Here is a 13,595-nt window from a genome sequence, read left to right on the forward strand (position 1 = left end):
CCCTGTATGTATTATATACTTAATTCAAAGAGTGGTTAAATATGAAGAGCTGGCTTGACCATATTTTCCTTGTGCTATGAGATCTATGTTTTCATAAATTTTGTATTATCTATTATTGCTTACCAATACACATTCACAGTAACTTTGTTGCTTGCAGCAAAGTCCTTTCAGGCATACAAAAGTACCACACACAAGGCAAACAGCAGGATCTTTAGGAACCTTGGTGCAGACACTACAGGTTTTTCTGTGGTAGTACTGAAAAATGGTGTTATAATTCTCAGGCAACTGTAGTAGGTGTGGTAATTTCCATTTTGACTCTTGGATAAGCAAGGCCTAAAACATCCAAAAATATTCATTAGTTTTATGTATTTAAGTCACTAACACAATATATTTTTTAAAGGTATTTTTACGGAAAGAAAATCTGCCTCCAAGAATGTGGCTTATTTTCTTCATTAACACTCCTCTCATTTCCAGTTTATACATGACTAAAATAGTAGTTCAACAGTTACCATTATCTATTTTAATGTATCATTGTTTCCAATTACAATATAATTTAATTTTTTAGATTAAGCAACCTAAAACATTTAAACTTGTTATTACTTTAAAAGAAAAACACCATCTCTAAGCATGCAGGGAAAATACATCTAATTGTATTTGACTTTAAACATGCATAGTGCAAAGGTTTTTAAAAGTTACATATTTTTTAAAACCAAGTTTTGACCACTCTCAAACAATTCTTTAGCTTTTTCTTTAGGGGAGATCATGGTTATAACTCATTTTTTCTACTTTAATACTTTATAATGTAGAATCTCTTTCCTAGAATATGTACAATTCATTACACCTCAAGCTGTTAAGATCTTTTATATCCGTTTAAGTGCTGGGTTAGCATTCTTTTCATACATTTCTTGCTTTAAGAATAAAAAAATTTTCAAGTTAGTTAAATTTCCCTGAAGGGTATGCTTTATTAACTATTTGCAGCTGCATAAAATACTGGCAACAGCATAAAATTTTCTAGATGCTACTCCATTCACACTTAAAACAGATAAAATGTAGTGTGAGTCTATCACCTTAAGAAACTGTAAGTAATAGTCAATTTAAATGGAGATCACATCACGTTACCTACATGCAGCCATAATCTACCTAAATCAGTGGAGTAACTAAGCTAGCTTGTTCCTCATCAACAAGTTAATGGATAAAGTGTCCATGGAAGCAATTATAAGAACAGTATACAATACATCATTTGCCAATACTCAGTGCCCAACCCTGGACCCCAAGGATGGCACATTCTGAAATGAGTTGATTACAGTGGAACCCTTCCATTAAAGGGAAGGGATAACAATTTGTCCTCATTGAACTTGACACTTATTATAGGTTAGGCTGCATGTTATCCAGTAGCCCATAGCACATTACCTCCAATAATTTCCCTCATTAAGAGAGATGTAAGGCAACAGGTGGATGTCCATGGAATTCACTGATCTTAACATATACTCAATCATCTGAAAAAAGCAGTGGTATTTTAAATCATGAACTACAAAACTTTTTTTCAGTGCCATAAAAATTATGAAATTAATGAAATTTACAAATTTTTAGATGGCACCAGCTGGAAGAAAACACCTACAGAATGTGTATGCTCTACACAGCAGCCAGTATATATGGGTGACCTTTCTCACAACTGGAATACATATGTATGGTAAATAAGAGGTGGAAAGTATTTAACAGTTGTAGCAACTCTCATGATTACACCTAAAATTCGGTCTTGCCTTTCCTGTTGCGGCCTGTGTGGAGTTTGCTCGTGGGTCTCTGAGACCCAAAAATTGAGAGAATTTTCACAAGAGACCCAAAAATTGAGAGAATTTTCACACCCCAGGGGCTGTGCCTGTGCCATGCCACAGAACAAATATATTGAATTACACTGTGAATGCTAATGGATATCATTTGGATTACCATGAGAAAAGGAAAGAAGGAAAGTTGAGAGGCTTATGAACATTCAAAGAAGGCAAACAAAATGACTGGTCTGAAGGCTAAGCTTTATCTTAAACAGCACCATGCTGAGAAAATACAAATGAAAAAGACTATCAAGATGCATGAAAAAAGAAGCACCAAACAAAAAAAAAGACTCCACAGGGAGCAGTACCTGCCTATCTGCTGGACAGAGAGGGACAACCTCGAGCTAACGTACTTTCCAGTATGATTAAGCAGAAATGAAAAGAGAAAGCGGGAAAATGTAAAGTCCCTCTGTCTAAAAGTACCTGCCTAGGGAGAAACAGAAGTGTTAAAAGTTACTTCAACAGGGCCAGGTGCAGTGGCTCATGCCTGTAATCCCAGAACTGTGGGAGGCCAAGGTAGGCAGATCATTTGAGGTCAGGAGTTCAAGACCAGCCTGGGCAACATGGTGAAACCCTGTCTTTACTAAAAATACAAAAATTAGCTGGGCATAGTGGCAGGCGCCTGTAATCCCAGCTATTCAGGAGGCCGAGGCAGGAAAATCACTTGAACCTGGGAGGTAAGAGTTGCAGTAAGCCAAGATTGCTCTACTGCGCTCAAGCCTGGGCAACAGAGCGAGACTGTGTCTCAAAAAAAAGAGAAAAAAAAGTTATTCCAACAGGAAAGAGAAAGAAGAAGGCATGGAAGAGGATGGTTACTAAACTCTACTTTGTTGGAGATGGCTTTACAAGAAAACTATGTATCTATGGAACATTCATCAGGCCAATGGGCTTGCGTTTCAAGAAAGCCCCTGTAACAATCCTGAACTGAGAGCCACCTTTTGCCTAACAATACTTGGTGTAAAGAAGAGTCCTTCATTCCCAATGTATATAACTTTGGGTGTTATTGCCAAAGGTACTGTTACTGAGGTAAACATGAGTGAGTTGGGCCTTGTGACAGAAGGAGGCAAGGTTATTTGGGGAAAATATACTCTGGTTACCAACAATCCTGAAAATTATGGAGGTATAAATACAGTCATACTGGTTTGACAGTTTCATAGATATTTATTGAAGACTACACACCAATTGAAAAACTTGCCATTACTGTGATGTTTCTGAATACTACCAAACAGCTTTACATGTCTGCAATCAAGAGATTTATTAAATTGTAAACATTAAAATGGAAAAAAAAATTTGGTCTCAAATTTCTGCTTCACTGCTATTCTGGACTCTTCTGTGGATTTACAGGCTAAGGGAGCTATGTACTATCTATCCTCTAGTACAGTTTATAACACTGGTTATACTGAATTAGAAACTAAATGTCATCTGACCATTCTATGTTCCTTAGACCACTAGGAACATTTGTGGTATATGCCATCCACATCACAAGGATAGCTTATCGCATTGCCTGGAGGGACTGACCATGACTATCAAGAAGAATAAAAATGTTGCCATACAATTGGTAGAGCAATATTTTGGAATTTAAAAATGCCTACTGCCACCCCGACCACAGACCAAGCTTGAAAGGCAGAAATTTAACACAGAATGATTACAGCCTTATAGAAACAAGACATGACCAATCAATCACCAGAAGCTCAGCCCTCTCAGAATAAAGTTTGGTATCACATCCTTGCTCAAACAAATCCAATCAGGTGAGGTGTGCTGGATCATGGATGGTAAAAGAATAAAGTCATACATATTTGTATATTAGCTGCAGCTTTATGACTACTTGCAAATCTTGCTTACTGTGTCATATATCTTTGCAACATTTTCATTCTCTTACTATTGAATTCAGTGTGAGTAGGTACTAATTAAAATGTTCCAGACCATCTGGGTGTGAGTACAACAAATGACAGGAACAATGGACATCTCTCAGAGCTACTGGATGCAGAGAGGCCTGATGATGTAAGGACTATATGTGACAACAGGTTGCTTATTTGGGAAAGTCACAGATGCATTTGCAGTCATAAGTAAAATGGTTACATCATTTTGAACAGCAGAAGTGAAATTCTGTGAATGAGAAGAAGGGTGTGTATGTGCCAGGCAGGTAAGATGTGAAAGTAGTGGGCCACCAGTTTGTTTTTTAAATCGTCCTAGCATCCTTTGCTGCTTTCTTATGTTAATAACATTATAAGTTCTTTTGGAAAATAACCTCTGCTCTTGCTCCATACAGTTCTGATGGGGCTGCCCCCAACACAAGATCCTGCCCCACCACTAGGGTATATGTATTACAAGAGTTAGGCCACCCAGCTTCTCTCTCCCAGGAATCTGAACCTTGAGCATGCAAACGGATGGAAGGAAAATGGTTGAAGCTTAGTTATCTGGTGGCAGCACTTCAGAGAAAACAGACCAGAGATCTTTGTGGTTTCTCTCCTTCCCAAGCGATGACAGTTAAGCTCTTTAATTCTGCACATTACCAAGTATGCTTCCAATGAATGTTTTGTTTTTTTTTTCTGTCATAGTTTGCTTTGGTTTTCCTTATTTTAAATCAGAACTGGATTTTGTTGTTTCTGAACAAAGAATCTTAACTGATACAAAAATTCAGAAGTAGTAATTCACAGACAGTTTTTCAAGGGTAGTGCTGTTGGACTACACAGCTCCTGTCATCATTTACCCTGCTAGGTCTCTCTATACAGATTAACCTTCCTGAGGTTGACCTAGGGGTCAGGATCAGGGCTAGGAACACAAGAGTGGAGCAGGGACACAAGTGGGGATGCAGGTCAAATGGTGGTGCACTTACATAACTGGCAAAAATTCTGCGTTAGCATAAATTAATAAATGTCTACTACACTGCCTCTAAAATAATTATCACCTAATTATATAAAAAAGATTAAACATTTTAAAATGATAAATTACTGTTTTCCATCAGCATACATACCAATAATCATTCATCTAAAATGTAGGCTTGATTTTAACCTATGGCTCATATGAAGACAAAAAAACTCTGGGTGTGCTCATTACTTTTTTCCCTGCCTTGGTTCTACAATTATACCCATCTCTTACTCCATGTCATTCTGCATAGGTTTTCAGACATCAAAGTATGATGTCAAATTATTGCCATATGCTCTGTGAATAAAGAAATTATTAGACAGGAAGATATTTGTATATGTAATATGCAAGATTCAGTTAACTTCTTGAATTTCCCTTTCCTTTTTTTTTTTAAAAAAAGGGTATAAAATGAGATAGCATCTTTTTAAGGATTTCAGCAAAAAACGGAAAAGAACAAAAGCAGAGACATTTATAACTTATGCTTATCTTGCTTTTATTATTCATTTCAATGTTTTAAAAATGAAATCTAGTCTGACATATCCATCTGAAATATTATTTTTTTATTGTCCTTTTGATGTTCAAAATTAAAATTCTCATTTTCCCTGAAACTTGGCTCCCCTTTCATAAGTTCTATTTCTGCCAATGACACCACCCCACAACTTAATTGTTCCACAAATATTTATTAGGTGACTAGTCTACATGAGACACTTTCTAGAAACTGGGGATAAGTAAGAAACAATTTCTGCTTCATGGAGCCCGCATTCAGACACATTAAAGAAACAAATGTAATAAACATGGCAACTGTTAGAGACAGTCACAAAAGTACAGCCTTATAGAACAACAGGGAAAAAAGCGATTAGGATGTAAGGAAGATGGACTATCAGACAAATCTTCACGGAGGAAGTCACATTTATCTTAGCAAAGGTAAATGTTACTTAGCAAACAGTGATTATTAATTCAACAGAAGGGTAGGAAGGTTGCTTTAGTAACAGCAATAAGTAATGTTCTAGAAGTTTAAAAATATATAGCATACTTATGATATATGCTTTTGTGATTTGAGCAAGGTAATGGCAGAGGAGGGGTATACAATGAGATGGAAAGGCAAGCAAGATGGTGAAGATCCTTGAATGCCATGCAAGGAGTCTGTACCTTCTTCCATAGGCAATGGGGCATCATCAGTGGTGTTTAAGCAACGGCACGTTCCTACTGTAGCTATATATACTAGATACTACTCTCCTAATGATTGGAGTTCAAGTTAAAGTCATGTACATCTGGTCAGCAAGTCCTATCTTTTTCTCAAATGTCTCTTATATTGGTTACTTTCCAAGTTTTACAATCAGAAAAATAGTCTAGATTTTCTTCACCACCTAAATATTTTCTGGCTTCCCTTTATCCTTAATTTATCCACCAAAAAGACACCAGAATTACTCCCCAAAATACTACTTTCATCACGTTATTCAATTTTAAAAAAACTGTAGTTCTAGAATTCTGAGCCTCCAACCATGACATACACAGCCACTCACTGCTGTCCCCACTCTATTCATCTTCAATACAACCCCTTTCACTAGCTGAGCCAGTAGCATAGGCCCAACAAATTTTAAAGTTAAAGACATGACCTTTTAGATCTGCTAGTCCAATTTATTTTAAAAATATGTCAGTTCTTCAAACAAAAACACAATTCCTTGTCTACCTTATAATTCCTTTGTATCTACCAAGTCTAATGCTATGATTACTTAAGGTGTTCAATAAAAATCTGCTGACCCCAAACAAACTAAAAGTGTTGACTAATGCCTCATCTTTGTTAGCTGAAATATTTCTGCCATTATACTCATAAATGCAATTTACATAAGTAAACCGTTTTTTCAATTTAATCAAGTTTTATAATTGCCGTCAAACACAGATGACCTAAAATTTAACAGTCTTCATTATTCTCTTACCTATTAGCATATCACCACCGTGGCAAGTTAGTACAACTCTTTTAACATACCTTTCCTTGTTCTGCATGTCTTTCAGTAAACGATTTTATCTCAAAACACCACTGAGTTATAATATCAAATGCTGGAACCGGCCAATCCAGACAGGAGGCACTGATGAATGGATGTTCTGTTTGGTAAAATGTTGGCAGAAGTCCCAGGCAGCTGGCAAGAACTGAAAATTCTTCTTCTTCCTTTTAGATATGAAATAGAAAATTCTCAAAATATTTCATCAAGAACATTTCCTATTATATAGATTTTAAGGGTCATCCTCATCAATTACTTTGAGACAATAAGAAAACTTTCTTAACTGAGTCAACTGAAAAAACGTGAAGGGAGTAGGAGAAACAAGAGAGAAAAAGGTTCCTAGCTGTTATATCTAAATATCCTCAAAATACATCTCTTTGAAATATAACTCCTAAATGTCATCTGCTTCTTTCATATATTTATTTTTTAAATAGAGTCGTTACATATCTAATAGTTCTATGAAACCTAGCTACTCTATGAAAGCAAATGTTAATTTGGAGCAAAAAGAAAGTTATTTCTGGTTTAAAACGTGTAGGTTGTCAGTGTGGATAAGGAACAACAGTAAAAACATGAAATTCACAAGAGACAGTGCTAATTAACGTGCCTAGACTTTGAATGAGTGTGAAACAAAATTAGTTTTAAAAAGGGGGGTGGGGTTGTTAGTAGCCAGGTAATCCGAAGTTCTATTTGCTAATAAAAGTACCAGATATATCAGTGACCAAGAACTCGTATCCTAAAAGTTGATTTTTAAAGAAGCTTATTAGTCTTATAAACACAGAAATATATTCCCCAAACCCTCTTTATTTAACCGAAAGACCACATAGGAAGCTAATGTGTCTGCTCTCCCTTGTGCACGGAATCAATTCCTATTATCCTCCAAATTCCAGCTCACTAGGGAAGCCTTCCCTGACACCATTTAATGAAACCTCAGACCACCCAGCTCCATTCAGATATAATTAGTTCTTCCATACCTTGTCAACACTTCTGTTCTTGCATTTATGTTTCCTATTAATTACTTTAAAAACAAATTTGCCTTCTCCATAAGATTGTGAGTTCTCTGGAAGTAGGAACTCTGTCCTCCTAACGCTTGGCACAGAGCAGACATTCAACAAAGGTCTGCCAAACTAATTATGGACATTAAGTACAAAATTCTGAAATATGCTACAAAGAAGAAACGCAGATGAAAAAGAAAAATATGCAGACTGAGAAAGATGTTAATTTTCAAATCTCTAGAAATAAAGTTACAAATCTTCCATTTATATAGTTTAACAAAGTAGGCATTTTAAAAAACTTGACTGATCTATAAATCCATATACCATAACATTCAACCATTTTATGTATAGTTTAATGAATTTTGGCAAATGTATAGTCATGCAACCACCAGCACAATAGTTTCAGAATAATTCCATCACGCCTTAAAATTTGCTTACGTTCCTATGCAGTCAATCCTGGCCCCTACTCTTTGGACCCAAGCAGTCACTGATATTTCTACTATTATAGTTTTGGCTTTTTAAAAAACTTCATGTAAATAAAATCATACAGGATGTAATCTTTTGTACCTGGCCTTTCACTTATTTTGAGACTCATTCATGTTATACCACATTTTGTTCATACATTCACCTGGTGATGGTTGTTTCCAGGTTTTGACTATGAATTAGGCTATTGTGAACATTCATTTAGAAGTCTAAATGTAGACATATGTTTTCATTTCTTCTGGCTGATACTTGGCAGAACTGCTGGGTTGTACAGTAAGCATATGCTTAATATTTTTAAAAACTGCCAACCTTTTTCCAAATTGACTATACCATCTTGCATTACAGTGAATAACACTTCTAGGACTTCAAATCCTCGCCAACACTTGGTATTATCACTTGTGATATTAATTGGTACTTCTCTAATGAACAAAGACGTTGAGTATCTTTTCATCTACTTGTTGGCCATTCACATATATTCTCTTAAGAAGTATCTATTCAAGTATTTTGCCCACTTTTGTGTTGGGTTTTTGTTTTCTTACACTTGAGTTAAAAGAATTTTGACATATTCTGGATACAAGTCTTTTTTCACACAGCTAGAAAAAATTTTAGGTATAAGTCACATACCATAAATGTTACTCTTTTAATATATACAATTCAGTGGTTTTCAGTATATTCATGAAATTGTGCAACCCTTGCCAGTATCTAATTCCAAAATATTTTCATCACCCCTATTATAAATTGAATTATTAATTTCATTTTCAGATTGCTCAGTGCCAGTGTATAAAAATACAATGAAATTTTTGTACATCTATCTTGTATCCTACAACCTTGCTGAACTTGTTTATTAGCTCTAACAGGTTTCTTTGGAGATTCCTTATGGTGTTCTAGAGGTGAGGTCATTTTATTTGCAAACAGAAACTGTTTCACCTCTTCCTTTCCATTCTGGATGTCTTTTTTTCTTTTTCTTGCCTACCTGCCTTGCTAGAAAATTTAGTACAATGCTGAAAAGTGGTGAGAGCAGGCATCCTTGTCTTGTTCCAATCTTGTTCCTGTCTTTCACTATTAAGTATGATGTTAGCTAAGAGTTTTTGATATGTTCTTTATCAGGCTGAGAAAATCCCCTTCTACTCCTAGCTTTGTGAGTGTTTTTACCATGAAAGGACATTAGGTTTTGCTAAATGCTTTTCTTTGACAAATGAAATGATCATATGGTTTTTCTCCCATTTATCCAATTAATATGCGAACTAAATTAATTCACTTTTGTTGTCAAACCAACTGTGCATTCCAGGATAAACCCATTTGGTCATGCCCATGTTCAATGCAGCATTACTTACAATAGCAAAGATATTAATCAACCTAAGAGTCCATTGATGGATGAGTGAATAAAAAAATAGCCCTCTGTATTCATGAGTTCCACAACCAGCCACACATCAAAAATATTAAAAAAAATAAAATACAAATAATACGATATAATTATTTGTATAGCATTTATATTATATTAGGTATTATAAGTAATCTAGGGTAGAGATGATTTAAAATATATGGGAGGGTGTGCATGTTATAAACAAATACTACACTATTTTATGTAAGGGACTTGAACATCTAAGGCTTTTAGTATCTGCAGGGGAGGGGGGGTTCCTGGAACCCTACAGATAATGAGGGATGACTGTATACACATGAAATATTACTCAACCTAAGAAAAGAAGGAAATGCTGTCATTTGTCACAACATGAATGAATCTGAAGGACACTATGTTAAATGAAATAAGCTAGTCACCGAGAGACAAATACTGCATGATCTCATACTGGAATCTTAAAAAGTAGAAGCAGAGTAGAATGGTGGTTACCAGGGTCTGGGAGAAATGGGGAGATGTTGGTCAAAGGATACAAACTCTGTTATAAGATGAATAAGTTCTGGAGAGGTAACATATAGCATGGTGACTACATTTAATAATACTGTATTGTATACTTGAAATTTGCTAACAGTAGATCTTAAATGTTCTCATCAGAAAACATAACTATGTGAGATGATGAATATGTTAATTAGCCTGATTGTGGTCATCATATACAATGTATACATATATCAAAACATTACACATTGTATATGATAAATACATATAATTTTTACTTGTCCTTAATATTTATAACTCAAATATTTCTTATACCTCAATAAAGCTAAAAGAAAAATACCCATTTGATTATAGTGTATTATCCTTTCTATTGCTAATATTTTGTGAAGGCTTTTGCTTCTATGTTCATGGGAGACATGGGTTTGTAGGTTTTTTCATAATGCCTGGTTCAAATTATCAGGATAAAACTGGCCTCATAAATTGAGTTCAGAAGTGTTCCTTCTTCCTTTATTTTCTGAGATAGGTTCAAGAGTATTGGTACAATTTCTTCCTTAAATGTCTCATAGAGTTTACCACAATGTTATCTTTGTTGCTATAAAGTTCTTGATGTTTCTTTTCTGGATGAGTAACAATTATATAAATTTGATAACTAAATTAATTTTCTTGGTATAGATATATTCAGATTTTCTATTTCTTGAGTCAGTTTTAGTAATCTGTATCTTTCAAGAAATTTATCCATTTTATCTAACTTGTCAAATTTATTGGCAAATGTTATCCATATATTCTCTTATGGCTCAATATGGATGTCTTCTTCTCTTTCATTCCTGATATTGGTAATTTGTACCACCTCCTTTTTTTTTTCTTATCAATCAGCTCTCTTCCAGTTCAGCTGAGCTCCTGTCATCTAGGTTTATCCATTTTACAGACCTTTGCAAAGAACCAGATTTTGGACTCATTGATTTTCTCTACTGTTTTGCCATTACAACTTCATTGATTTCTGTTCTGATTTTTATTATTTCCTTTCTTTTACTTGCTTTAGGTCTAATTTGCTCTATTTCTAGCTTCATATGGTAGAAACTTAGATAATGATTTAGATATTTCTTCTTTTTAATTTTTATGTATGTATGTATTTATTTATTTATTGAGACAGAGTCTCGCTCTGTCGCCCAGGCTGGAGTGCAGTGGTGCAATCTCCGCTCACTGCAACCTCTGCCTCCCAAGTTCAAGTGATTCTCCTGCCTCAGCCTCTTGAGTAGCTGGGACTACAGGTGCGCACCACCATGCCCGGCTAATGTTTGTATTTTTAGTAGAGACAGGGTTTTACCATGTTGGCCAGGCTGGTCTCAAACTCCTTGGCCTCCCAAAGTGCTGGGATTACAGGCGTGAGCCACTGTACCTGGCCCTTCTTATTTTAAAAAAAGTATCTGAAGTGACAAATATCCCTCTAAGAACTGCTTTAGCTGGATCCCACAATTTCAGTATATTGTGTTTACATTTTTACTCAGTTAAAAATATCTTCTAGGCTGGGTGAGGTGGCTCACGCCTGTAATCCCAGCACTTGGGGAGGTCAAGGTGGGTGGGTCACTTGAGGTCAGGAGTTCAAGACCAGCCTGCCCAACGTGGTGAAACCCCATCTCTACTAAAAATAAAAAAATTAGCCAGGTATGGTGTTGGGCACCTGTAATCCCAGCTATTCAGGACTCTGAGGGAGGAGAATTGCTTGAACCCAGGCAGCAGAGGTTGCAGTCAGCTGAGATCACACCACTACACTTGAGCCTGGGCAACAGAGGGAAACGCTGTCTCAAAAAAAAAAAAAAAGGGCCGGGCGCGGTGGCTCACGCCTGTAATCCCAGCACTTTGGGAGGCCGAGGCGGGTGGATCACAAGGTCAGGAGATCGAGACCATCCTGGCTAAGACGGTGAAACCCCGTCTCTGCTAAAAATACAAAAAATTAGCCGGGCGCATTGGCAGGCGCCTGTAGTCCCAGCTACTCGGGAGGCTGAGACAGGAGAATGGCGTGAACCCGGGAGGCGGAGCTTGCAGTGAGCCGAGATCACGCCACTGCACTCCAGCCTGGGTGATGAGCAAGACTCCATCTCAAAAAAAAAAAAAAGAAAAAAGATCTTTTCTAATTTCCCTGTGATTTCTGCTTTGATCCACAAATTACTTAGAATTATGATGCTTATCACAGATTTGATGATTTTCTGTTATTAATTTCTAATTTAATTCTGTGTGGTCAAAAAAATGCTCTATAACTTCTTTGAAAATTGATACTTTACGACTTGACATATGGTTTATTCTAATGAACAATATTCCATGTGTAGTTGTATATAATATATATTCTACTGTTTGTTGGAGAAGTTATAGATGTAGTTACGTCATAATAGTGTTGTTCAGGTCTCTTTTATCCTAGTTGATTTCCTCTCTACTTGTTATTGATTACTAAGAAGGCACATTGAAGTCTCCAGCTATAACTGTAGATTTGTCTAGTTCTTCTTTCAATTCTGTCATTTATTTATGTAATTTGGAGCACTGTTGTTTTGTGCATATACGTTTACAATTTTTGTATCTTCTTGCTCTATTGAGAGAGGGAATTTGTTACATGCAATGCACAAAATAACCTGGGAAGATGGGAACTGCCAATGGTAGAAAAATAGCAACATTTTTCCAGCTTATGATAGGAAACCCAACAATGAATAAAAATTAACAAAGATCTACATAAATACATTTTTTTCCCCTAGACCTCATAGGATATATTTCAGTATTACTTGGCCTCTCATATGAAGCAGACCTTAAGTCCAAATGTTGGTTACTAAGATGAAAAAAACCTACTGCAAGAAACATTTATAAAATAAAATTTTCTCAGTTTTTGACTTGGACGAAGGTGACAGATTATTCTAAACAAAAACTCATGAGGTGATGACTTTTTAAAAAATCAAATATTTTCAAAAGACGTATTATATAACAAGTGTGTCATAGTAAAGAAAATACAAATGGGCTTTTTCTCGTGAGATGACGATCACCCTGGGGACTGAGGCTGGTGTGTGCCGCAGCTGCCCTCACCCTGGAAGAATGCATTCGGGCCACTCTAACCAGATTCTTAAGTCGCTAGGGATAAAAGGGGTAGAGAGAGAAGCGACTCAATTCTGTAGTCTCTCGCTCACGAGCTTCCAGTCAAAAGAAGCAACAGAATGGTGCAGCATCATCTTTAGGCATTGAAGGCCCGAAAAGCCCATTTTAACTACAGGTCTGCTTAATTCAAGTTAAGGAGCAGAAGAACCGGCGCAGCTTCACTTTCCCTTCTCTAACATGGCCTCGAGGGCGGGGTAAGAGGGGAGAGAAAGAAGAGGTTTCCGCTCGACCCCGCCCACGCCTCGGGGCGGGCCAATCCTGGCGGGCAGCTCTGCCAGCGCAAGCTCGCTGCCACTAGGGCGCTGCGCGGACTCGGTGAGGTGATTATTTTCGCACCTGTTGCCAAGGCTCCTCCTCCCTCTCTCCTTCACGGGGCCGGCGGCGGGCCAGGGACGGGCCATTGCCAGCCTCCGCCCCCTCAACCTTCGCGGGGCCGGGGGCGCGGGGG

At 36.8% G+C, this 13,595-nt stretch overlaps 1 protein-coding gene and 1 pseudogene across 1 annotated transcript in view; one reads left to right on the plus strand and one right to left on the minus strand.

Moving 5' to 3' along the window:
* The window catches only part of UBR3 (ubiquitin protein ligase E3 component n-recognin 3), a 285,317-nt gene that overhangs the window by 4,034 nt on the left and 267,688 nt on the right, over window positions 1–13,595 (minus strand). The window contains exons 37-38 of the mRNA XM_017854465.1: window positions 6,679–6,858; window positions 124–333 (exon numbers count right to left, since the gene is read on the minus strand). Coding sequence (XP_017709954.1) covers window positions 124–333; window positions 6,679–6,858 — 390 coding nt within the window. The remainder of the gene's footprint in view (window positions 1–123; window positions 334–6,678; window positions 6,859–13,595) is intronic.
* LOC108516834 (ribosome biogenesis protein NSA2 homolog) lies at window positions 1,450–2,972 on the plus strand (annotated as a pseudogene).

This window comes from Rhinopithecus bieti, unplaced genomic scaffold (genome assembly GCF_001698545.2).
Source record: "Rhinopithecus bieti isolate Rb0 unplaced genomic scaffold, ASM169854v2 scaffold_37314, whole genome shotgun sequence".
NCBI lineage: Eukaryota > Metazoa > Chordata > Mammalia > Primates > Cercopithecidae > Rhinopithecus > Rhinopithecus bieti.